Raw genomic sequence first — 27,158 nt, 5'->3', positions numbered from 1 at the left:
ATCAAACACCACAACTTGCATTTTAGCCTTCCAGAAATGTACTCAGATTTTCACTTTATACAGATTTATCGAGCTTAAGTTATTTACAGTTTAATGCCAAGCTGCAATAAAGGCCTAAAGAGAAGGCAGCTTCCCCATCACGTAGACATCTATCTGCTCTGCAGCTACCTCTTCTGCCTGCCCCCTCCCAAAGGTAGCCTGAAAAACATTAAAATCTACACAAAGTTTTATTGCAATCATACAAGGGATACATCAAGGGTCAAATACAACAAATACTATGATGCAATTTTACATTTATTAAACTACAGTTCAAAGCACAAATTTACACATTCTAAATACACTAAACATCTAATGAAGTCACACTGGTCTCCCACTGACATTTGATATATCCGGGCGAAAGACGATAACTTTACAAGACTTTTCTAACAGGAATCCTTAGTATAAAAACTGTGTACTTGTATGTAAACTGTTGAAGAACCCAAGTGATGGGTTTCCATCTCCACTAAGTCATCCATTTTGTTGCATATTTAAACGCTCAGGGGTTGAATAAACATCAGTTTAAATTTGGATGCCATTATCTAACCCTCCCTCCCCCCAGTGAATTGTAGCTGTAGCTTGTTTTGCCTGGTCCCCATTAGCTATTACTATTTGTTCAAGTTTTGAAGAGAATGAATTGAATTCAAGATTGTTCCATTTCTTCCACACTGGAATGTTGACCAGACAAACTACAGACTTGCAACTGCAGGTCTAAATGAAGCGTTAATGCCTGTTTAAGCTGCAGTGGAAAAGCGGTCTTCTGGGCTCAGCTGAATGCAAGAAGGCACAAAGAAGAAATTCTTCATCAATGTGTCTGAAGCAATTCCAGCATCTTGCATCTCATCCCTGCAGCAGAAAAGTATGAGTTGTAATGTGGAGTTTTGAGTACAGCTTAACATCGGATATGGCATTTGAAGTTTACTGCCTCTAGATATGTTGACTTCAGTCTCAGCAGAAGGGACAATCCCATTTGCTAAACATGGCAGCCAAAGGAAGGCTGTGACTCCATCAGATATATAGGAATATGGTCACTTCAGGATTGGAACAGTATGCAACTCATACCATCTCGACATCTACGCTACAACCCTTCCTGCCAACAGCTACGCTGCCACTGCCATATGCAAGTCACCATTAGGAATTGCATGAGGAATTTCCTAGTTGTTCCTAATTGCATGTTTGCAAATGCAAAGTTCTGTAGCTGTACAGTTTCCTAAACCTATCAGGGGAACCTCAACAGCTGCTGCCCAGCAGTAGGCAGCTATGACTGAGGAAAAACTACCACTAAACATACACTCCACACTAGATATGTTGCTTTCCTTTACCAACCCTAATGACAGGTTGGAGTTTTATCACAGCTCTCAAGAACATGCAGCCACCTGTGGGCTCGTCTCCATCTTCCAACATGTGCCATTCTAAACAATTGCGCAAGAGTACACTCCTGAAATAGGTGAAAACAATCCTGCAACTGCTGAGAATTTTCTTACCAGTCACTGAAGGACATCATGTAGTAAATGAGTGGCCTCTGATAATCATTGAAGGTGGACTGTTCACCTAAGGTACCAGAACCCATATTATCAAAGATGAGCCAATCTCCAACACTCAGCTCAGGAAGAAGACAGTTTTCCACAATTTGATCAAGCTCATCACAGGATGGACCCCAAAGGCTGCTTGCGAACAGAGGCTCATCTTCCTTGTATTTCTGTACAGAAATGTACCAGCAATTCAGGCTTTAGGATATCCAATAAGAAAATGTTCAGGTATACATAAGGATAATATTACAAATACATAGTTACATGTATATACAATATGTACAACATACACAACATGCATATAATCTATAAATCGGAACAACAATAAGGTCTATCCTCAAGGAATACAGAAGGACTCACCTTGTGAACCTCTGGGTTAGTATTCAGTTTCTCAGACAATTTACTTGCAAAAGAACCATAAACACCATCGTTGATGTAATATGTAAATACTGGTTCATCATCATTCCTAGTTTGCTCCACTGCAGGTTAAAAATAATTAAAATATAGGTTACAAAGAGTCTATTAATCACCAAAAAAAATGCATGCAAGCCAACTTTAATCTACTGCTGTCTCCTGAAAATGGACTTCAGTGTATTAGAATGGGAAGATTATGAACAAACTAAGCAGTATGAAACAAGATTATTGACTCAGTTGTAGCATTAGATGTGAGGCTTAATAAAATTACCTTCAGTAATAATCACTTTGAGTAATATAAATCCAATGTCTATTTTAGCAGAGAAAAAACTCACTCCATTTCAAGTTTTATCATGTACTTCACAGAAGGTGCATTGGAAGGTTCTTTACTAGAATTACATGATCTAGGCTCAACCACTGCAAAGTCAAATCTTTAAAGTGAACTAGAAATGCCTAATGATCTCCCTTCCTTTGTTACATTTCTCAGATAACACAGGGCCAGAACAAAAAACCATAGATTACATGGTATAGAAGGGTAAGGCATATATTAAATACACACCAAGACAAACCAGTCCTTTCTAACTGGAGAGGACAGTTATCTGTCATTTCACAGCATGTAAAACACATTGCTTACCTCCAGAAGGAAGAAGTTTGTCACAATCAACAGCTTTCTTTGCAATTACGTTAACTGCCAGTGTAAAAGCAGATGAAACATAGTAACATCCAGGCTCTGCAATCACTTCGATACCAGATTCCTTAGGGAAGTAGACATCCAGCAAAGGCCTGATGACATGATTAACCTGGGAAGTTGAAGTCAGAGGTACGACACATGAAACTCTGCTTACACATATAGATCAGATACAGACATACAGTCAGTTGAAAGCAAAAAGTTCTGAAAAGCATGACACAAAGCTAATTCTGATCCTCTGTAATGAGGCGTTTCCTTACAAGAAGAGCCAAATTTACAAGTGTTTCAACGTAGGTCATTCTGCTGAACAGTGAGGACTGAGCACCACAAGTGAGAATCAAACAGTTCCTCCTCCCAGCCAAAGTTCAAGCTGCAGGATAGCACTCAGACAACACAAGTCACTTCAAAGTTTCTTCCAGCACAACACAAAGTTGTGTTGAAACAGAAGAACATCAGAAGTGCATTTTTGTGATTAGTTCTGACAGCTTTTGTATGAGAAACAGACTAAGTTGTTTAATACCGATGCTCAGATCTTCAACAAGTAAGTGCGTGGCTTAAGTTTAAGAACTTGTAACAGAACAGTCAAAGCTCCCAAAGAACTCTGACTGTCATTAGAAACTTGTCAGTGAATGACTTTCACTGTCCTACATTCAAGATTGTCTTTCCAAAGACATAACAGTCAAAACAGGTTATTCTTTTGTCTGCAGAACTGAACAGCATAGCCTCAGTTTGGCCAAACCCACATTGAGAGTTATTTGAAGGCAAGACTGTTTTAGAACTGAAGACAAACCAAGTGCGAGAAGTTTTTATGGCAATGCCATTTATGACCCAAAGCATGCTGAACAATCCTCATGCAAACCATGCAACAGAATAACCAGCTACGTAACTGCCAACCACACACACAAAATTATTATCAACCCAACCCACCCTTACAAAAGATATCTCAAAGAATGAATCATGGAAGTCAGCGTTCAGTCATTGTAAATAGGATTGAAAAAGAAACAAAAGTAAATACAAGCCCTCCAGTAATTTGGATCTCAAGGATTACAGCTTAACACAGAATTTAGAATGAGTTTCGGCTATTACTGTTAACTGTAATTTCAGAGTGAAGCACTTTGACTTCCTATACCAAAACAAATATCAACTTTCAGTATATTGCTCACCTCTTCCAGCTGAAGTTCTGAACCTGTGAAGCCCCCACCAATATCCAACATGTTCATCTTAAAGCCAAATTCTTCCTAAAATGCAGAGGCAAAACATTATGTAAGTACACAGCAACTGCAACTACAAACTTATTGCTTTTTACCACAGTTATTGTATATGTACTTACACTTTGAGCACACTCAGCAAAGAATAGTCTAGTGAACAAGCTGTGTCATAGAAACGATTAGCATCATGCCATTAACATTAGTAGCAATAGCATGAAGATGTCAATAGAGGCTGGTCACACAGCTCTCAAGAAGAAAAGCCACAAATGTCAGTTCCCATCTCATGGGATTTGTCACATTCAGTGTTTGCCAGACAGGGTGGTGCATTCTGACAAAGATCAGTGAGGATCTCAGTTCTATTGCCCTCTGCGTAACCTGCCACAGGTAACACAGTAGCTGCAACATTAACAGTAAAGAGATCGACTCATATTCCCTCTGATTCTTCTCTATTTAGAATATGAATTGCTTATTTATGCAAATACCTCCAGAGATGGGATTTGGGGGTTTTGCAAGATGGAAAATGCACACAGAGCACAATTATTTACATGAGCCATCTGAACCACCTAAAAGATCCACTGGTCTTCACTCACATTCAGATGCCCACCAAAATATGACCCCCTTTGTTGTAGATGCTAACAAGGCTGAACATCTATGCGCCGTAACAACCTCAGAAATCACACACACAAAGTTACTTCTATCACAGTAACCGCCAAGACCCCAATGCTTCACATTTCACACCAACTTGAAAAGGCCAACTGTGCATTTGCAGGATTGAGATCTGAATTTCAACAAAAACTTTATCAAAACTAGGAAATTTTTTTGTTTTTAAAATGAAAAGTAACAGCTGTTCTTTATTTCAGCCATTTAGTTCATTCTTCTCTAGGAAAGTAGGTCATCTTAGACAACAAAGATACTTGCTATGTAAGCATATCAACGCTTTTCCCAGTGCTGCCTGTAAAAATTTAATGCTTTCTGGCTACTGGCAAACTGGGTTACTATCAGGAAGACAGTATTTCATTCGCTAACTTTTGTCCTCAATTTGGAACGTTAAGTCTGCTTTACCTCTAGCACATGTCTCACAGTGAAGCATTTAGTCCATCACTAAAAGCTTTTCCTTACTTTGATACATTGTGGCAATAATGTAGTTGCCTGGTTAGCATGATTAGTGGATCCCCTACTGCAGCATGTGAGTAAATATCTTACTTACAGCCATGTCAAACACACATCGAGCATCAGATATAGCATGAATGTACGTTTGCAGTTCCTTGCAAGAGCCTGAAACATGAAATCTGTAAGAAGAAAAAAACCACAGTTAGTACAAAGATCCTGGCAGCTCTCAGACAAATCAAACAGGTTCGCTATCTACAATGGCAGGGCAATTAATTCAGTCTTAAGTAGCACAAGACAAGTTTGTGTGACAACACATTAACTGTGTAAAGAAAGCGCTCAGAGGATGACTGCCTTTCTCTTCTACTGGATTAGCACACAAGGCCCATTTAGCTTCACAGCCTCATGCTGCTAGGAATGTCCTACCACAGCCTTAAAAAAGAAACAATAAGCCACAATCATGGAACTTTTCAGTCTTTGCTATCAAAGCAGCTGAAATCCTCCTCCATGGGTGCCAACACTAACACAATACCTGATGGAAGTTGTCTGTCTTATCCTTTTTGCACTACCTTGCTTGTGTACCCTCTCCCCGGCCAGTCAAATCTCTCCCCAAAGCTCAGGCCCTACTGTTCACAGTACCAGCTGGCCCCAGCACTGGGAAGAAGGTGTGTCAAGGAGCAAATACCACCATTCAGTTACCCCAAGCCAGGTCTCAGTCCCATAGCTAGACAGAGTACAGGCCAGTGAGAGGGTAACTGGGAACAAAGCAGTACCAATGCCTCCCAGCTCCCACAAGCTCCTGGATCTCCTGATTCCTTGTCCAAACAGTTCAGTGACACCAGTAGCAACCAATGTGCTTAACCAAGCAGCAACACTCCTACAGGCTTCTAAAGACTTGTACAGTGTGCTGGTCCTGGACAGGCCACACACATCCCCACTTGCACCACCACACTAAATACGTTTATTCAAGGAATGCCAATCTGAGACAAAGGTTATGATTAACTTCTTAAACTTGAAATGCATAAGAGCTATGTGTTCTTGGTTAAAGTTAGTGCAAACGTTCTGGATATTAAAACAAATGTTCATTTTCTCTGTAGCATCATCTAACTCTCAAACAGCTTAGTCACTTGCAGTGATTGTAATACTTCCATGCTTCAATTTAACATCAGTTATAGATAGATGGAAGATTTAAAACCATTTCATTTTGACTTAAAAATCTAACTTTTGCTTTAAATACTTTTTTTTGCTGTTTTGACAACCTACCAGTTTTACTTGTTTGATTGCTTCCTGAAAGCATGAGAGCGTGGCATACACTAGCAGCTGAAATTAGAACAAACTCGTGCATGCATTTTTCCTTCCAACAGTGAAATCTTTGTGTCAAACTTAAAACTAGAATTCCACAGACCATCTGAAAGCTCTCAGAACACTGTGATTCACTCCTGCCCCAGCACGTGAAAAATCTGAGTACTGTGCCCTGACATGACCAAATTGTGACACAGAACCCAACCCTGAAGAAATCCAGTACTGTATTAATATCGTTCAAAACCATTCAAGGTGTACGATGATACAGCATGAGATCTGATCTGCCGCTAATCGCTCAGAAAAAAAGAAAACAAAACAGAGCAAGTTACCATGGAAGATGGAGTACAAGCTGGAAGAGGAAAGGCTTCCAAACCCTGCTTTAACACTAGTAGTAAGACTTCAGGTACTCTAACTGCTTCCATGTCAGTAATAGTTACTGTATTTCATACTAGTTTTTGCTTGGATACAAGTGCTCTGTTTGCATGCAAAAATTCATGATTTAGAACCTTTAATTCCTTATTGAAAAGAAGTGCCAGAAGGGAAAAAAAGCCTTTTTGTGCTGTAGCTCTAAGTCTTGAACATCACACAAACAGCAGTTCAGCCAGCAGAGAACAATGAAGTTACTCACTTAACACCAACTATTTGGACTCCAAACTCCTTAGCACATTCCATGAGGTGCCTACAGTTCTTCAGAGTGGTGCCAAACTTCATATTCATCTCCTCATCAGCAGTAATGTCTTCTGTGGCAATGTGCAGTAAGAGCCTAAGAGAAGGGGAAGATGATTGGGGCAGTTGGTTTACATCATCAGCACATGTGAAGCCTGAAGACTGTCAGAAGTATGTTGATTATGTTGTCAGCACTCCAGCTCCATCGATGGATGAGTCAAGTGAACCTAGTAAAAACAATCCTGTACGGAGAAAAAACTAGCAATTAGGGGCTAAAACATGGCGCCAACAAGGGTAAGGGATTTCGAAATGCAGCAACTAAGACTCTTTTGTAGCAGCAAGAGTCTGTTGGGTGCTGTAATAAAAGAGAATGTTACCTTCTGATATTGTAGGCTTTCCCATAAAGCCATGAGTGACTGTAATATGCTTTCCCCGTCTCTGTCCTCTTTGTAGCCCAGGAGGAGAGCACATAGATTATCATTCAGTCAGTCATTACTCAGATGTGGTTCAACACAACATCTGGTGAAACCAGGTCTGACCCAAAGCACATTCTGGATGCATCTCTTCTACCCCTACTCCCCGCTTCTGGCTGGGTACAGTGACAAGGTGGGGGTCTGCTCACCGTAAGGCTCTTGTCATTGCAATGAGCACTAACAACCACAGGTAGCAAGAACACCCTTCCTCTGCTCAAAGCTGACATCTGGGCAGCAGTGGCAAACTGCAGTGTCAGTTATTGACAGTTTGCTGTGCTGAAGTAAAACTGAACAAGTATACCCCCAACATTAGGGAAATCAAACTGCTGTTCACTAAAAATCTGCAGCCTCCACCACCCCACCCAGCCTTAGAAATGGTCACTTTATTAACAATGTGGAAAAGCTGCACCATGATAAATACAGACTACGTAGAGCACATCACAGTTAACCAAGAGGGAGAGCATAAACCAAGGGTAAAAGCTCTGCACCCAAAGTGAAACAGTTCTGTGAACAGACACAGCCTGGCTGTAACTGCCACACATCAGAAGAACATGCCTATATAAAGACTTTGACATTTTGGAACTACAGCAAGGAAGAAAAGGAATAAAACTCATAGCTGTCACTTCAGTATTCAAGTTTTGATCAGTGTCAAAGTTTCATGTGAATTCCAATTAAAATGACGACAAAAAAACCACCAAACCAAGGGCGTTCAAACAACTCTCTACCAAGTAGGAGAACTGGAGTTCAGGTTTTAGAAAACTTAAATGGCAATCTGCAATTCGTCTATAGAAGTTCTTGTGCAATCAGGAACCTTACAAGTATCCTATGCTGTGGGATCCTTGGGAATTAGTACAGCCTGGGCAACTCCTTCATTGCGTTCTCCCATTTTGCATTTTTTCCTGTCTCAAGAAAAACATGCATCTGAACTACTCCTGCTGTGGCCAATGGGATAGAGAGCACCCGCTGAAAGAGGCTGTAAGATTTGAAGAAGCGAATTAAAAAAAACCCTAGTGAAACACTACAAAGCACCAGCTACAACTGGTAGATCGCTAATGACAGTGAAGACAGCCTTAGCATAACGAAGGCACTCAAATGCACAAAGTATGGCAAAATCATACTCAAATTATTTATCAGAGACTACATTCTTTGTGCAGGAAGTACTCTCCAGCATGCAAAGCACTGCCAGGCTGCCATGAGGATGAAGTGTAATCATCACCAACAGCACTATTAGCTCCTGAGATACAAAACAACAACAAAGCCATCAGAACCCCAACCATGCAGTATAAGCAGTCACCCTAACACTGGACTCAGTAAAGGTTTCCCAATTCTTCAGCTATGGCCATACTTTTGGGATGATGTGAATCTTTAAGGACTGTCTACAGTCAAGAATTTTGTAAAGAATGTCAGGAATTCCATTTTTAAGTGTGCTCTGATGAAGTCTGCAGGAAGCTCTAAAACATGAGTCACCGGGAAGTGATAGAACATTCACTTAGGCTCTTGTTTATTTTAAATAGATGTAACCCAGGGAGGTGATGTGTAATGACATGAGCAAGCATCTATCAGTCCAAAGTGAGCCACCGTGCACTGGCAGCAATGTCTTAACAGTCAGAATATCAGTTTGCATGAACCCTACAGAAAGCTTTTGAGTCAATACTTCAGTAACTAGAAATAGAACTGGAGTCACTAATTGCAGGGAGGTATCTGTAGGTTATTTAATAGACCTCACGGCACATCTCAACCCTAGGTGGGTCTCAATGTATTAGTTCATTTGCTGATAATCTCCACTTGGACTTTGAAACAGAATATTCTAGAAGAACATACTAAAGCCAGCATAACACAGAATAAGAATGGACTTGCAGACAACAAGGTGTTAAACTTGTGAAGCTTAATGTCTGACATTATCATATGAATTATATGATTCCCCTCAAAACAAGGGCCTTATGATTGTAAGCAAAGCTGAAACCCAGAGGAAAAAACACTGAAGAGAAAAAACCCTACCTTCAAGGGAGGTATCAAAGAGAAGATAAATAGACGTAAATTGCATTAAGGACCTAAATATCATTGTTGCAGCTCAACAAACAACCCAGAACAGTGGTAAAATTAAGTTTCTACCACATAAGAAACAGAACCAGAATTCTGACACTTACTTAGCATTTGGATGGTTACGTGCAATTTTCTTCAGCTCAATATCACTGTCACAAGTCATGATGTTTATTCCAGCTTTTGCTGCATACTTTATCTGAGAAGGTTGCTTGCAAGGATTTGTATATATAATGTTTTCAGGAGAAATGCCCAGGCCTTGCACCAATGCCATTTCAGACTGAAAGACAGGAACATACCAAATTTCAGCAGTCACGTGTGCTGTGCTGTCTTCCCTGAGTTTTTATTACATGCATCCCAGTACTGTAAGAAATAGTTCAAATAAGCCAAGAAGAAAACTGTTCCTAGGACAGAAGTTTAGATTTTCAACAGCCAGTTACATAAGAGCTTATACTTTAAGTTATACTATGTAACAAAATGGGAGTTAATACCAGAAAACTGATTTTAAAACAGTAGAGAGGTGGAAGGAAATAAGGCACAGACACACAGAAAACAGAAACTTACCTTACTGGAACATGCAAATCCAACCCCAAGTGTTCCCAAGATTTCAAGTACACCTGGAGTAGAATTGCATCTCACAGTATAAAATGGTTTTATTGGTGCCATCACATTCTGCCACTGTATGTTTTTCTTTACAAGTTTTCCAAGATCACCAACATAAAATGCTCTTTTTCCAGTCTAAAAAACAAAATTAGGAAAATAAAATGTCTGACATTGTGGGTTTGCTGTCAAGACACAAACAACCTATGAAAAAGTCATTAAAAAAATCCATGTATTTTTTGTCCTCCTAATAACTTAGGTTTGATCCTGAGCAATTCTCATATGAGATTTTACCTAGCAATTTGAACTAGCTTTGAAATCAAAAGGGAATACCTACCACTTCAAAGACACTATGAATGCTTTCTAGACAATACTCTGAAATTCCTGGACAAAAGGTACTACTTGAAAGCCAAATACTGATTTTTATCTAAAAATAAAGAATAGGTTACAGATCACTTCCAACTCAGTACTTTTAGGAGTCAGCAATGCTTTGGAGGAAGAAAATCCAGTAGGATGAAAGCAACCAGTCTCAACATGATTTGCAGCTTATTATACACAGGGAAAAAATTATATATATGAATATCTAATGTTAAAATAATAGCATTACATCTAGCTATTTTCACTGAGAAATTGTTTGATAAGATCCAATTCATGAATTCAAATGCATTGAGACTGTTTTATCCACATTTTACGGAGCACAAAGTTGAAGCAGAACTTCAAGACCCAAGTTCAGTGTGTTAAGGTTGCAGAGTCAAGTACATAACCTTAAAGAAAATGCACAGAATTCTCTGGAAACTGCAACAGTCCCTCTTGTGCATCTGTCACCATAACCTTGCTTAATATCACGATGTCGATGTAGAGGACCTAAATCCAAACTGATCATTCTGTATTTGTTCAAAATGTGCGCTCAGTAACAATCCTGTAAACAAATGCCTCCTTTATATTAAAGACCAGCACAAAATACATGATCAATCTGAATTAAGACTGTACATCACACGTTAATTCTAGCATTTGACTTTTGCAGATACAAAACTTTCTGTTGTGGCTTATTGTATACAAAGTCTTTATTTCTGTTTAAAAAAAAAACACAAATAGAAATTCCATCGGGTGGAAGCATACTGACCCCCTGTACGGGTCACCAGCAGGAATGGGATCTGGAGCTTTAGATCCATGGCACACGCCTTTACCCCTTGAGCTAAAGGAGTAAATGAAAGCAGCAGGAGGCAGCTATCCTCTGTGAGCCAGCCAGTGGTTGGAGACATGACATGTTGCCAGTAGTTTACCTATTTATTTGCTAGACAGAAAAAGAATATTAGGAATCAGGATTTGGGAATCCTTTACCTGAGTTCAGAAGGCCATGGGATTTAGCTATTTGCTTTACTATAGTTGAGCACTTGCATTGGAACATAAGTTCTGATAAACCAAGGGAAAAAGCGAACAACTCATAGATAAGGCATATTAAGGATACAGGACTTGCTTAATGAAACTTCATTCTTCATAAAGCTCTTTTTACAACCTTGTCTACAAAACAAAGTCCATAACATCTGCCTACATCCTAAGAAACGAGTGAAGTCTTATTTCACTGTTACTGTACACACAGAATTAAAGTTATTTCTTTCAACTGGGTTGCTAAACCTTAACAGTTTTCAGACCAGTTTATTTCCTTAGAAGAAAAAAGCTGCACCTCACAATGTGCCCTTGTACCTTCTACCTGTGCTTCTTACACAAAGAAGGATAAAGGGAATGTATATAACCATATGAGTGTGTCTGACCGCAGAAATGTTAAACATGGCTTAAAGCTGGCTCAGCATATGTTATTTGCCCAAACTTTGGCACACTTTCAGGGAATAAGCAAAAAAAATTGTTTAACTCTGTAATATCTACTCGTCAAATTTCAGGTTCCTGGTCTAAACCCCACCAACAGTAATATCTCTTGAAGGAATGATATAGGAACGTACATTTAGTACATCAGCAAGATTACTTTCCTGCTAGTCATGCTAAAGGACTGTTGCCCGCATTTCCCCAGCAGAACTCAGCCTTCAGCAAACAAACAGCAAAGCAAAATCAGAATAGGTAACTACTCTGTAAGGTGAGTTTTGCCAACTGCTCCTCTGCTGCTGTCAGCTCACCAGCGCTAAATACCTTGACCTACTTTGAAGATTTAAAGAGAACTAAACCAGAAGACATGGAAGATGTATAAAACTTACATGAGTATGTTCATAAATACAGTTGTCAATAACATCTGCGAGAGTTGCTCCTTCATCCAACAGGCCAATGGAGTAATTTGCATCCTCGAGAAATCCTTTCATCTCAGCCGTATTCCGCAAAGCCGACAGTCATAAACCAAGAAACACAAGGGATGGGCTTCCAAGCCTTATATCCGGGTCCTTAAATTATGCAACAAACTGTACAAAGAAAACATAAGTCAATGAAAGGCACAAAGCATATTCTTCATCTCTTGACAGAAACAGAATAGTGTTTGTTAAACAGAGCTGATTGTTTTCTCAGCACATCTGTATTTGCCTTCAAAAAAAAAAAAAAGATCACACATTTTTCTAATTCAAAACATTGACAGGAACATTAGAGCTGAACATTAAAAATACTTCACTAAGACCCTAAAAGAGAAAACAGGTCTGGCTTCAAGTGATCCCAAGGCCACAACAAGAGCTCTGGCTCATGTTTGTTCCACCGCCACCCCACAGTAAATAAATAAAAACAATTTGCAACAACACTTTTCTTCATATTGCCAACAATGTTGATGAAGCCTCTTTTCACTCAACTGATAGTAAGAAAACCAGCTATGGAGCAGCTGCCCTTCCTTCTTGTCACTATAGACAATAGGAAGGAAAACTCCGGCATGAGCTTTGTGTACCTTCCACACAGTTCACTTTGAGCATGCCACCTCTGCTTCTCAGGAGAATGACTTACTGCCAGGTGCATTTAACTCCGTGGCAATGAGAACTTCCAGCTACATTCAGGAGATGAATGATAAAGACAAGTATGCTTCTTACTCAGCATACTTGTGTTAGGTGAGTCATACACCTAAGTGAATCCCGGAGATCCAAAACAATTGTGAAAAAGTAAGAAATCTTGACACCAGTGTGCTAAGTAAATTATAATTATGAAAACAACAACTAGGCGGCAGACACTGCAACAACCAGCAAAACCTCATTCAGAGTTCCATCTCCCTTGAAGTTTGTGAGTAACAGATAAAATCCCTTAAAAAGAAAACCCTAACTTAACTGATAAGTTTAACTTGGGATTGATGAAACAAATGTGAACACTACAGCCATATTTATGCAGCTGCTGTCACGCTCTGAACAGGTATGCCCACAGAATCCTTGATTTCCTAGCTAATGAGAACAAAGACCTGAACACAATCAGCTCCATAACATATTCCTGCTTTCCAGCAGAAGAGTAGCAAAGTAACTCTTTTTTTCCTGGAAAGAAATTTGGCATCGGTATCGTATTAAAAACTTGATACAATCCTTGAGTATTAGAAAACTAATAGTAAAAAAATAACCAAACATGAATATATCTAAAAGGTTAAAAGCAGAGTTTAGACCTCTTAGAATTACTCCTTCCTGCTATGACTTAAGCAGCCCAATGTTTAACTAAGTTTTAAAGTCCTTCATGCATCCTCAGGAACTTGGCAGTTGCGTAACAGAACATTAAACTTTCTTTCTCCTACAACAGATCTTTTGTCATCCAGCTGCAAGAAAAATACCCAAAGAGAGGAATAAGTAAACAACCATCCTGCACAAATGCAAAAGTAAAACCATTTCCATTTTTAGCAGATTATTCAAATACAGTAGGCAACCTTAGCCGTTCAAAAACCACAGGTTTCTCATTTTGTTACACCGAGGGGTGCTCATTTCGGGGCAAAGTATATTTTGTGTTACACGTCAATCTACAGCATCCTTTGGACACAGTCTCTTAACTACTTCAGTTCAACAAGGCTCATTGGCAAGATTCTAGCAGGACAACCCTGTAAAGGATGACCTTCCACCACTTCAGCTTCTCATTACCCCCTCCTGCTCACATCTGACTTGTCACAACTCTAACTGGCTGCAACCAAATGAATGCAGGTGAGAAGCAACTGGGTTGACAGAAGCCTCATAACTGAGCTGGGTTTCTTCCCGCACACTGTTGGGCAAACTCCACATTTCTGACCATAAGCTCCAAATTCCCTGACACTTTGTACAAGTCTGAAAGCAAAACTGAATTATTTCAAGGACTACTTGCATAGAAAAGGGTACTAACTAGATTTTCTTTTCCCACCTCTCCAGTACTATGAAGCACTTCCAACACTCCAAAGCCTACAGACAGTCAGAGCCCCTTCCACTGCACTACTGTGTATCTCCATTCACCCCTCTGGGACAAAGCACAGATCTGCACTGTCAGAAGGTCTGAGGGCACTCAATGGCACCAGTAACAAAATAGGCACCAGTAACTGAATAGATTTCAGACTCAGCAGACATGCACACACCCTGCAGGCTAATTGCTGGTGCCTCTGACTGCACACCAAGCTTGGTCTTCTAAACAATAGCTGCCTTCTTTCTCTCCAAGCCCTTGTATTTATTGAGTTACATGGGAGTGGATTTAGACTAATTTTATAGTACTTTTAAAATAAAGATTTTTGTTGTTGTAGTTAATGATTCTGGAGTCTAGAGTTTACAGAGACAAGTTGCCAACTTTCCTCCAAAAGCTACCTTATAACTTCTAGGGAGATCCTGTGGGAAAGAAGAAAAGAACAGGTTCAAAGAAAGCATGGAGGGGGACGAAGTCTTTCTACCACCATTAGTTCCTCAAAAGCAAAAACAATAAGAACACTGCTAAATTTAAGACCTAACTTAATTTTCAACTTAAAAGTTGAGGAAAAATATGTTTCAGAGCACAAATGAATGTACTAATTTCAGACAAGCAGAAAGCTCTATGAAAGATGGTGAAAACATTTGTGTTTCACTCAACTAATTGATCACACCAACTTTAAACCAGAGCAAGGATTAATCAGGCAGCAAGAGCTTGTTGGTAGTTTTGATGCAAGCCACTTGCTAAGAGGCTGTCTCCTATACTTCAGTTTCCCAAGAGGCAGAGAGGAAAATGAATCCATACACTTGTAGGTAAATGAGACAGCTTGTAAGAAGCCAGAACAACTCAGTATAACCTTCCCCAAGCCTGCTAAAGAGCACTTTCTATTTCTAAGCATGCCTGTGACATTCGAACTTCCCGTTTTGCAAAACCCACACAGTAAAAAAAAAAAGCTAATGTTCGCCTACCAACTTCTGTCCTCTGCCTCAGCTCACCCCTCTCCTCTCCTGTGTCTCCTGCACCAGAAGAAATTACTTCTCTTCAGTCTTGTTGAAAGCAAGATAGAAAAATGAAGGTTTCACTTCACAGGGAGAAAGCCAAAATTCCTACCAATGCTGTCAGCAGCACCACTCAATGGTGCATACTGAAGAGATTTCCTTTTTCTGTAACAAATGCAGAGCTATTAGGGATTGCACTATAGAACCTTACTCTTGTTCTGCTCCCAACCTCAAAGGAAGAAAATAAAGAAGGTGTACACAATGACCACACACAAAAAGGAAATCAGAAGAATGATTTCAGACTTCTATATCTGTAGCATAGAGTCAGAAATGATTAGAGCACAAAGTTCAGTCCACGTTAAGAATGCTGACTTATTGCTAAGTCATAGTTTTTACAAACTTCACCTGCTGTTACACTCCCAAACTGTCAGCCTGCACAATGCTCCAGGATGTATACTTAATAAGGGCAAACAAGGCTGTCAAACGGTACAAGATTTCTATGTAGGCACAAAACTGCTCTCTCTAAAGGAAGCAATACATCCTCGGGCCCCTCAGGATTTAACATGATGATATCCCAGATTAAAAACTTCAAGATAAAAGTCCAAATGTGTAAACACTGCAATTAAAGCAAACATCTGGAACACAAGAAAATTAAAATACTCCAAGAAGTGCCTAAACACGTACTTGTCATGTGCAAAAACATTCATAACAAAACCATCAATTCCATTTTTCATTACATTGTCAGAACTACATGTTGGTTGCTCTGAAGTTTTCTTTTTCTCCACTCAAAGCTTCCCCTGTAAAGAATAAAGTATCTGCAAACCAGACAGGCTCCCAATAATGCCTCTCAGCTACATGTCTTATTAGGCAATATAAATATTTATAAGATTAATTATGCCAATGCAAAAATCATAAAGAGGTAGGAGAGCTGCATCTCACATTCCTTACTGTTCCAGTTCTTTGAGAGTAGGAGATCAAAAAGTAGAAACATTTTGTCACTAACACTGCCAATTAGATACCAAAGCAGGTGCACCAGGAAAGTAGAAACACGAGTCCTTTGTTTTTTAAGACCAAAAAAATGTCCATTTATATTCAGAGTATCTTGAAAAACTACTCCAAGACACTGTTTCACTCAGTGAACATCATTCAGTCACAGTTGTCAACCAAGTCACAGGTTTCTCTGTTTACAATGGTGGTGGATATTCTGCATTTCCAATTTGCCCCTCAGTAGGGTCATGGCAGAGCACCGCTCAGGTGTTAGACTTGTGCAAGAGACACATTCCTGAGAACTTTTTTCTTCTTCATTAATGTTTGAGTACATTATTGGAAGCTGCTAAGTTAGCACAGCTTACCAGCAGGAATACCCTTGGAAATGCACGGGTATTTGCATGGTAACATCTTAGCACTCCTCCTTGCCTATAATACAAACAATAATTCCTTCCCCCTTATCCTTAGTCCATAGCCATGTCCCTTCTCCCCACTGATCCCAGTTCCTCGCTGCTTTCCCAGCTCTCCTGTTTCATGATTGCCACCAGCCCCATCTAGACAAAAAGTCAAAAGAGCCTCTAAGGTCAGTCAGTCCAAATAACAGCTACTTGCACTGGGCATAGGCAGGGATGGTTTACAGGTTGTATCTCCGTTGGTAATTCCCCCCCGTTTCTGATCAACCAGACCTGGCAATACAGATTCTTCCAAGACCAATACTTCAGGCCTCAGCTGCCAGGTTGTTTGCTCAGAAGTCAGAGCTTCAAAAGCAAGACAGAACTACATCCCAAGTTCTTCCTTGTTCTCCAGCATAAGGACAGAAGTGGGAGGGGAAGAATTTAGAAAGGAAGCAAATTTAATGGGAATATAAGTACACCTTCAGACAGAAGATTCTTATACAAGTCCCGTCATAACGTAAGATTAATAGTTACATTTAAAAGCTCAGTTGACCTTTTCCCCCCCATTAAATCACAAGTTGAACAGGACTCAAACTACCAATTAGCTGGCTAACTCAAATACTTCCCAGATGCATTTGAAGCAGTTTCCCCTGCTTCAGCACATCAAAACACACTGACTTACTGGCAAACATTTAAAGAGCATTGCTACATACATCATCACTACATTAAATATTGAAACTACTTACATTTATGTACGGTTTACTTGTATTGAAGACATAAGCAAACCTAGAGCACACCAAGTGCACAGAATACAGCAAAATCCAGTGGTATTTCCATTCTAGGACAATCTACACCTCACCCTATTTGCTGCAGTCTCAGTGAACAGCCTTCTCCATAAAGAAGGAAACTTCAGAAGCTATATTGACTGAACAGTTTAAGAAATCCAAATTATTTTCCAGTACATCAAGCTTTTATACTACATTGCCTCCCTCTTCCCGACGATTCTGCTGCCTTTCTTATCTTTTAACTGCTTTTTTTGCTTTCTTCCTATTGAAGTAGAAACCATCATGGAAGACTGTTCTACCCACACACTGAAGCTAAGCAAGAAAACTTCCTTAGATCTTCCCCTTACAAAAACATAATAATCAAAGTTACCAATAAAACAATGGCAATATTCAGAGAATTTTCAGTGCTAACTATATTTACTCAAAAAAAGAACAGTGCTCTATACAGAGCCAGCTATATTTGGCTAATTCCATCATGCCTTAAAACACAGCCAGAAGAACCCCATTCCCGGAGAGAAAAGATAGAAATAACGATAAGCTGTGCTCACCGCGTGCTTCCCTTGCCACCTTATTTTCATAGGGCAACGTCATCGAAGTAAGCCCCTTATTAGGGGACACACTACCAGAACCAGAAGTTAAACTTGCTATGGACTTTAAGCAGTACCTTGTTCAGTTAATCACACCTAACCATTCTCATTCTTAAGCTTTGCATTAAAAATACCGGATAATCTGGAGAGAAGTAATACTGTTGCAAAATCAGCTCAATGCAGATGCTACAAATGCATTTCCAGCCTTAATGATTTTATGATTTAAGGGTATTGTTAAAACTGTATGAAGTTATTGTTTTATGTTAACAGAACAGAATAACCTCACACATTCCAGAGTCCTCTGTACTCCTTGAAATCAGCTACATGCATTTGTTTGCTTTAATTTACCATGGGTTTTGTTCTGCTCTAGTAACTGCTTGCCTATTAAAATTTAAAGGCCATTGTAATTGGTGTATGATATCCATTCAGCACGGAATTCCATCTTCTACAGCAGCTCAACTACAACTATTTGTGGAAGTGAACAGCAAGCAGCAAATAATGGAGACAGGCATTTGGGGAGACACACCCTTCACAATCAGCAAGTTACTGTTTACAATAGCAGATTTTAACTACTTTAACTACTTCAGTATAAAAAGCCCTCAGAAATCACACAGTACTTAGAAAAATCATGCTTTGATGTTAATAGCCAAGCAGTGTCAAGCCATGACTAACACTGAGACCGAAGCTACTGCATTTTATTTTAGGATTTCTGTCGCTAGTGGTCCTAGCTCAGAAAAATAACTATTTACAAAGCTTACTCATACGTGTTTAAGTCCCACAGAAACCAATAACACTGTTGAGAAAAGTATTCCATACCTACAAAAATGACAGAGCTCCACTGAATGAGAGCCCAGGACACCACACACGCTTTTATTTTTCAGTTTTCAATAATCTACATAAAGAGAATTACCTTGCTGATCAAAAAGGCAATACATACTGTTAACAGTTTTGGAAGTGCTGATCCGCCTGTATACAAAATCAAGGGCAAGGAAGAAAAGACTTACATGGACAAGTTAGGAGATGGAACCCTACTATCATCAGCTAGGTTCCCAAGGTGGCTCGGCGTTGAAGTCGAACTGTTCTCTATAAAGCACTTCTCCTAAGCCTTCTGGATAGTTGTAAACTTGATCAGAGATTTTGCCCTGCGGGAAGAAAAGCATACAAAGGTAAATTTGATAGCCAGAGTGAAATAAAAACTTCACCTTAGAACATGGAACATTCATTTTCAGTTCTGCATATAAGGAGGTCTGCGACTTCCCCTTAGGAAAGACTGCAATCAGCCACAGTGCCATTTCCAGTAGTGAACGTAAGCTCTGAGAGAGCCCAGGTCACATGTATGATGCACTGCTAAGATTGAAACTGCCTGCTTGTGTCCATCTTCCGCTGCCTGAGCTGGAAGATCATTAACCTGGCAGCAAAGAGGTCCTACTTGAAGGAAGGCCTCAATGTCTGACCACACTCCCAGAAATACCTGTAACTCTGTAACTGTTATGGTCTGTCCTTACTTCCTTTTTCTACTTTGTAATTCCTCTGCCACCTTCCCTTTCTCTGCTGTGAATCAATGTGGCATGTGGGCAAAAAAGCTCTGCGGGTGAAAACAGTGCTTTAAATAGTGAAGCTGAACATCATACACACAAATCCAGAGATGAGCAAGACATGAAAAAGAAGCAAACCTATGCTGGCCTCCAAGAATGAGGAAACATTTCAGCTGGTCCATAGAGACTAAGGCTGTTACACACAACACCAAAGCAGCTTTCTAAAGTACATGGCTAAAATTAAAGCAAAGCAATGACAGAACAGTATGAAGAACACAAAAAGCAGTCAAAAGACATTAACCAGCTGCGCCGAGAAGTTATTCCTTCAAAAAGAAACCATCACTTTCACAGAAATAAACAAAGTACAGAAGAAGTGGTTGTCTCAAAACCTGGCATATGCTAAATTTTCCACAAATTTGTTGTGGTCTATGGCATGAAATCCAGAATGCACCAATGTATTGTTTAAAAAAAAAGGAGTCTTTGCTGCTCTCATTATTTAAATGAGACTACATGTGCAGACTACAAAGAACTGGCTTCTGGGAATCTCTTAACCCAAACAATCATCTTTTCAACTCCATTACAGTCAAGCAAACCACCAAAGTATATTTCTCCAGTTATTCCTGCTACTGGAAAGATAAACTACTGTACTCTAACGTGAGAGTAACTTTTCCCACAGCAAAGAGAAATCAGCTTTAGCCATAAATTAGCATAAGCATTCTGTAGCATAGAATATTAATTTTGAGCAGTGAGGCTTATACTTATTTGAGATATTATCACAGCATCGTTGTGGTTGGGAGGGGCCTCTGGGTATCACCCAGCCAAACCCCCGCTACAGCAGCTCCCTGCAGCAGTCATACAGGAAAGCATCCAGTTGAGCTTTGAGTATCTCCAGAGGAGGGGACTCTACATCCTCTATGTGCAGCCTGCACCAGTGCTCTGTCAGCAGCCAAGTAAATATGTTTTTCCTCATGTTCAGACTGAACATCTGTGCTCCAGTTTGTTCCCACTGCCCCTTGTTATGCCACTGGGCACCACCAAAAAGAGCCTGGCCCCATCCACTTGACTCTCATCCATTAGATATTTATAAGCACTAATGAAATCCTCTCTCAGCCTTCCCTCCTCCAGGAAGAGAAGCCCCTGGTCTCACCTCTTCCTCATAGAGGAGATGCTCCAGGCCCCCACATCATGTTTATGGCCCTCTGTTGGACTCTCTCCAGTCTTCCTTGAATTGAGGAGCCCAGCACAAGACACAGTACTCCAGATATGGCATCACCAGGCCAGAGTAGAGGGGGAGGATCATCTCCCTCAACTCACTAAGCACACTGTTCTTGATGCGCCCCAGGCTATCATTGGCATTCTTAACCACAAAGGCACACTGCTGGATCATGGCCCTCCAGCTGTCCACCAAGACTCTCAAGTCCTTCTCTGCAGAGCTCCTTTCCAGCAGGTCAGCCCCTAACCTGTACTGACACACACTGTTATTCCTTCCCAGGTCTATGGCTCTACATTTGCCCTTGCTAAACCTCATTAGGTTCCCCTCTAACCCTCCAGCCTGTCCAAGTCTTGCTGTATGGCAGTACAGTCCTCTGGCATGCCAGCCACTCCTCCCAGCTTCATATCAACAAAATTGTGATTGAATTATGGAGCTTATGGAATTCTGCCATCTAGAATTAATGTATATGCAACGTGTTTTATCATCCCTTTCATTAAGCAAGAAGTCAATAACATTTTGCTTTCAGATTATGCATACAACACCACTTTCTTAAAATAAGCCAGGAGCCCCACTGTACTGTTGGAATGCTGTACTTACTGGGCTCAAGAACTTGTACAAATTCCAATGATTTTTGAATTAAGTTTACTTTCCTAGTGAAATAAGTCACCGAACACAGGTACTTCTAAGGGGAATGCATGACCTTTAGCGCAACACATAAAAGGACATGCTCTGGATAAATATAATCAGCAGTACTATTCTGATAAATGTTCTCACATGCCCAAGAAGAAAGCATCCAGAAAAACAGCTTCCATGAAGTTGGAATGAAATACAATCGTTTTCTGTAGTAAGTTAACCATGAACAGCTCTAAGTTCCAAAAGCCCTTCGGAATTTCCTTTAAACAAAGATTATTTGTCTGAAAAATCTACACGAGCATATAGAAAACAGTCTGACTTATTTCATATTGGCAAATCTGCATGCAAGAGACATTTGGAGATGAAAATATGATTTCAAAGCATACTAATTTTACTCCATAAGGCAAGTAATTTAACTAACAAAGAGCTAGTTTGCTCTGCTGCAGTAGAGCAGGACAACCATTTTAAGCCACAGAGGCGTAGCAGATGCTCATAATTCACACGGACAATGCCAATGTTGTCTATGTGATGAAGCACAAATGACGAGTTCCACTGTATAAGAGTTTTAAAGTAGGTATACAAGTGTTCTGCACTTCACAGTGAGCTTGAAGTTGTGGGTATGCACTTTGCCTTCTAACATTCAAGTGACACCTATATGCACGTATTTGTGTACCATCTGTAAATACATCTGCAGGTGCCTAGAGTCTGACTGCATGCAGCTTCATTAGCGGTGCTGTACTTCGTACCAAGCAACACTATCCTGAGGAACAGGAAAATCCCTAGCTGTCCAAAGATCATAGTTTTTCCAAAACGACTGTGTCAGCATGATGTGCCCTACGAGCATCAGCCTGAGCCCTTTCTAGCTGATATGGCCCTCAGATCCTAAGCCTGACAGACAGGCCTACAAAACTGAGCATAACTCACTTTCATTGCTAAAATGATCCACTGCATCTCTCAAGTTCCAAAATAAACAACAAAAATAATAATAATAATAATTAAAAAAATCTGATTATCTGAAATAAAATATCTAGGAGCCAAACCCTAAATATCTAGAAAGGACCTCACACAGGCAGACAGACAGACTCAGAGGCACCAGCTCCTCAGGTCCACAAATAACACAAGCTATTCTTCTGGCACAATGGGTCTTTTCCAGGCCAGTGCCAAGGCAATTCTGTGAGGCAGTCTGAGGGAAGTGGGGCTGTGCTCGCTGTCCCAAGGAGCACGCAGGTCTGCCAGCAGTTCTCCCATCAACTCTCTCCCGCACTAGATCAACTGCATTCAAACTGAAATTTGCCATTAAACCCAAATTAGTCCATTACATGATTAAGCATCCCTTCAGGAAGAGACAGTATAAACTCCCTGCCAGAGCATACTGTCTCTCCTTTAATTGGAGAGATTGAATCATTCTCAAATCATACGCTCCAGCTGAGCATTATTCCCAATATACACCTGCACCAGCTTTTTCTTTAAAATACAAAACAAAAAGAAACAGCCACCAGCACCAAACTAACCCAAACACATAAGCAGATCACCTCCATGCAGCTGCAGCACAGGAGGATGCAGTAAGCCTTCCTCTTGCCTCCAAGTAAAGTAGGAGAAAATCTTTCATGGCTGTTTACCACCAGACAATGCCATCCCATGCAAATTTTTGTGGAAATCCCTCTTTTTCTTGGGCTTTCCATCCCAGGAGCTAGTGGCTGTCTGCTCTTCCCTGGCAGTGGGAGGGAGGGAGGTCGGTCTGCTCAGCCCACCCCAGGCAGAGGGGGGAGAGATCAGAGCACCTCCTTGCACTCGCCATGGCCCCAAACACATGGGGAGGGGGCTGCAGTGGTGCAAGCATCAGCCACAGCGGCAGCAGCATTGTTCGCAGGGTGACAGGAAGAGAAGAACTAGACTGGACCAGTCCAGACTGGAACAAACCCCTCCTACCATTACTATTATTCACAACCCCCCACTGCCCCCCCCCCCCCCCCCCCCCTCAGCACTGCTGTCTCTCACATTTATCAAGGAAAGAATGGCAGCAAGTGCCTGGGCTTCAGAGCCAAAAACCCAACAGCTGGGGTGGGGGTTGAAGCTGAGCAGCATCCCCCAACCCACCACCATGCAGTGCAGAGAGCAAGCTGTGCTGCTGCCTGGGAGAGGAGGCAGACCCCAGCTAACCTGCTCCGTGGGACGCTGTGTTTTGGTGCCAGGTGGCTATTTTCAACTGGGAGTACACAGCCAGTCACTGGAGACTGCTGCAGAGCTCTGCAACTCAATGCTTCTCCCATCTGCTGGCATGCACGGGCTGTGCAGGATTCAGAATGGCTGGAAGGAAGGTTTTAGCTCACTTTCCTCTTTGCCATACCCAGGTTTCCTGGCAAAGGCATGCAGCTCCTTGGGCTCTGAATGGGTCTCTGACATCTGTGGTGCTGCCTACTAACAGCTGCAGTCCTTCCTTCAGCCATCTCAGGTGTCCAATGGCTGCAGCCCCCTTATCCACACGTCACCCCCACCCCCTACACACACACCGTGCTGGCAGCTTGCTGTGACCAGCAGTGTGGGACATCCTGACACTCAGGCTCAACACTTCACTCTGGGCCACAACTCGACCCTCTGCTCCACGCTTCCCAAAAGCCACCAGCACAGCTGGCAGCAGCCGATGGGCCACCACGATCAGCAGAGGTAGACACACTGGGGAGGCTGAACCCCAGAAAGGAGCCTTCCAGAAGGACCTGCAGCACCTAACCTGCAGCTGTGCTGACTGGCCGAGGGGAGGGGAAACGGCACATCCTTGGGACGAGCTTTTTACTGTGGTCTTCTCTGCTTCTCAGCAGAAGGAACAACTCTGGCCACAGACAGCTGACCGGGAGCAAAGGACTCCCCTTTCCTCCCTGCGCTGAGGCAATGTGCCCCGTCATTTCTGCTCTTGCGCCGGAAAGAGCCACTTGTGCAACACCGCATGACTTGTGCCATACCCTCCTGCCTCGTGCTGTCACCGGTCTGCGCGGTGCCATCAGCCGCACTGAGAGGGTCAGCCGAGGTGACACGGGGCCACCCCAAGAGCGGCTCAGGTGAGGGGAGGAGAGGTGTGACAGCTCGGGAGGGAACCCGGATGGATGGCCACGGTTACAGACACACAACATGGCCTCTGCAAAGCAGAGCAGGAGAGACGCCTCGCCATGCCACGAGCACTTCTGCCTCCCCAGCTCCCCTGCTCGGCAGCCAGGCCCGCCCGGCGGCACCGCGTTCCTTTCCGGCTGTCATTTACCGGCGGGACCGCGGCCAGCAAGGCAGCCCGCAGCGCTGCGGGCGGCTGACAGGAGCTGGGCTGGCGGGCCGGGGCGCACGGGCCGAGCACAGCTCGTTCTCCCCGAGGGACCCCGGCCCTCCCCACGGTGCCGGGACCGACCGCCGGCATCGCGCTCCCCCCGCCGCCCCCAGTGCCCCGGCAGGGGAGCGGGGTAGGCGGCACGGAGCCCCTCCGCGGGGATCCGCCATGTTGGGGCCGCCGCCGCCGCCAAGCCCCCCGCCCGCTCCGCCAGCGCCGCGGTCCCCCGCCCCGCTTCACTTCCGAGCCCCGCGGGAGCGCGACGCTGCTCCAGCGCGGTCCCGGTCCCGGTGCCCGGCCCGCCCCTCCCGCCCGCCGTTCCGCGGGCACAGCCGGCCGCCATGTTAGCGCGGCGCCCGCTGACCCTCCGTCCGCCGCCGCCCGCCGGGGCGCGGGGCTCCCTTCGCCCGCCCCATCCCCGGGACGCGGCCCCGCAGCACCGGGCGGCGGAGGCGGCCCCAGAGAGGCGACCCCGTCCGTGACTCATCCCCGCCACGTTCCGTTCGCCTCCGCCGGCGAGCGGGCAGCCGGGCTCGCCCCGGCGGAGAACGGGCAGCATCACGGCGGCCTCAGCCCCCGCCCCAGCGCCGCTTACCACCGGCGCCCCGCGCGGGTGAGTCGGCCCCCGGCCCCGGTACTCACGTGAGATAACGGCCCGAAAGATTTGGTAAATCGTCTTCTCTTTTTAGGCGGAATTTTTAAAGAGGGATGTGGGAACCTACAGCAGAAATACAGGCGGCGGCAGCGGCGCCTTCCAGGGCCATAGGCTGCGGGGGCGACCGGCGGGGAAAGCGCAGCGCGGCGCCGGTACGGGAGGGCTCGGACACAGAGAGACGGGACGGAGCGGGCCGGGGCGCGGGGCTGCGGCGGAACGGGAACGGAGCGCGGACGGCGGAGCGGCGCGGCGGGCAGAGGAGCAGGGGGCGCCGCCGGCTCCGCTCTTATAGGCGGCGCGGCCGCGGGGAGGGACCGGCACCGCGCGTCACCGGCCGCGGGGCGGGAGGAGCTGCCGCCGCTCCCGCCTTCCCGCCTCAAACCCGGCTCCCGGCGGGCCTGGCTGCGTTCCCGCCCGCCCCGTGCCGGGGGCGGAGGAGGCGCTGCCCTGCCGTGCCCGGTCCGCCAACGTGGAGGCGGCCGCAGGGGCAGGTGCGGGCCGCGCTCTGCGGCCGTTTCCCTCGGGGCCCGAGTGCCGCGCCGAGCGGGGCCCCTCATCCACCGCTCTTTGTGGCGCCGAAGCGTCTTCAGAAGCGGGTTTCTTTTTTTTGAGCTGCCGGTTTGGGGATGGCAGGGAGCGTAACCATCAGCAGTGGGAGAAGGGGAGCACAGGGGCTGCAGAAAGAGCGAAGCGTGTGTGACACGAGGCGTTGGGTTCACGACGCTGAGTTGTTTCAGATAAAGGGCCCTTGGAAGAGAGTGCTTGAAAACCCACCTTTTTTTTGCAGCCCTTTTTGCTGTTCCGTGCAGAGAGTAAGTCAGGATCTGTCAGAGATCTGAGAGCCCAGGGCTGGGGGTTACCCACATACGACTTATAGTGTAATAGCCTGGATCTCCGTTCTGGTAACAGGACCCACAGCAATGAGACCAGGCCAGTGTCATGCAGTTCTGAGCGGGTGGCAGAGGCTGGGTCCTCACAGCCGGCCAGGAACCTTCTTCAGCAAGAGAACGGGAGCCCACTGCCTGCTGCTGGTACATGGAGAGTTAAGCTGTGAGCAGGGCTCACTGGAGGAGACCGAGCATGGCATGGTTTGGGTTGGAAGGGACCTGGCGTGCCTCACTCTTAGGTGAATTTCAAGACAAGTAAATACATGAACTATGGGATGTAGCTGACCTGCTTAGGCACTCGTACATCTGCACATCCTAAAGTCCTTATTACTTCATAACATCCTTGTGAGGAAGTGAAGCTTGTGCTGCAAGTGGAAAACAGCTGCTCAGAGACAGGGAGCTCAGGTAAAGGTCACTAAGGAGTTAGATGGCGGAGCTGAGGACCAAACTCCGATCCCACAGTCCTGCCATGTTAGTTATCAAAGCACACAGGGTTGTCAGGTTCTTAGAGCTCCTTCAAGCATTCATGGTCCTTCCAAGGCACTAAAATCTACTGAACCCCATAGAAGAGGATGGAAAGTAATTGTTTCAGAAGGTAACTGTTAGTCTAAGAACATACTAATTTGTTAATTAAAACCAAAATCCCATGGATTAGTGCAGGTTGGACTGTTTTTTTTCCTTCCAAAGCAAAGCTGGGTTTGTTGAGTTCTATAGAAGAGAGAATGTAGAGAAGTGGCTAATAGACACACACCTGTCATCTCTTCAGAAATGAAACGAGACAGAAGTTCTGCAGCGTGCA

General features: G+C 43.5%; 1 protein-coding gene across 1 annotated transcript; it reads right to left on the bottom strand.

Moving 5' to 3' along the window:
- Window positions 1-276: 276 nt before the first annotated feature.
- Window positions 277-25,727, bottom strand: AZIN1 (antizyme inhibitor 1). The gene is made up of 12 exons (XM_072329199.1): window positions 25,460-25,727; window positions 19,131-19,268; window positions 12,271-12,468; window positions 10,028-10,201; window positions 9,571-9,743; window positions 6,913-7,047; window positions 5,083-5,164; window positions 3,831-3,905; window positions 2,614-2,779; window positions 1,926-2,044; window positions 1,521-1,735; window positions 277-882 (listed from the first exon to the last, which is right to left on the bottom strand). The coding sequence occupies exons 3-12, from the start codon at window positions 12,370-12,372 to the stop codon at window positions 771-773; spliced, it is 1,353 nt and encodes a 450-aa protein (XP_072185300.1). The 5' UTR covers window positions 12,373-12,468; window positions 19,131-19,268; window positions 25,460-25,727; the 3' UTR covers window positions 277-770.
- Between the last annotated feature and the right edge of the window lie 1,431 nt (window positions 25,728-27,158).

The sequence above is a fragment of the Excalfactoria chinensis genome, chromosome 2, assembly GCF_039878825.1.
Source record: "Excalfactoria chinensis isolate bCotChi1 chromosome 2, bCotChi1.hap2, whole genome shotgun sequence".
NCBI lineage: Eukaryota > Metazoa > Chordata > Aves > Galliformes > Phasianidae > Excalfactoria > Excalfactoria chinensis.
This window is presented reverse-complemented; position numbering and strand designations above follow the sequence as displayed.

Coding starts and splice junctions, on each gene's coding strand:
- AZIN1 (XM_072329199.1), bottom strand. CDS start 12,372: ATGAAAGGATTTCTCGAGGATGCAAATTACTCCATTGGCCTGTTGGAT. Junction 10,202..12,270: donor GTATTTATGAACATACTCAT/GTAAGTTTTATA, acceptor TTTGTTTTTTAG/ACTGGAAAAAGAGCATTTTA. Junction 883..1,520: donor ATGATGTCCTTCAGTGACTG/GTAAGAAAATTC, acceptor TTTCTGCTGCAG/GGATGAGATGCAAGATGCTG.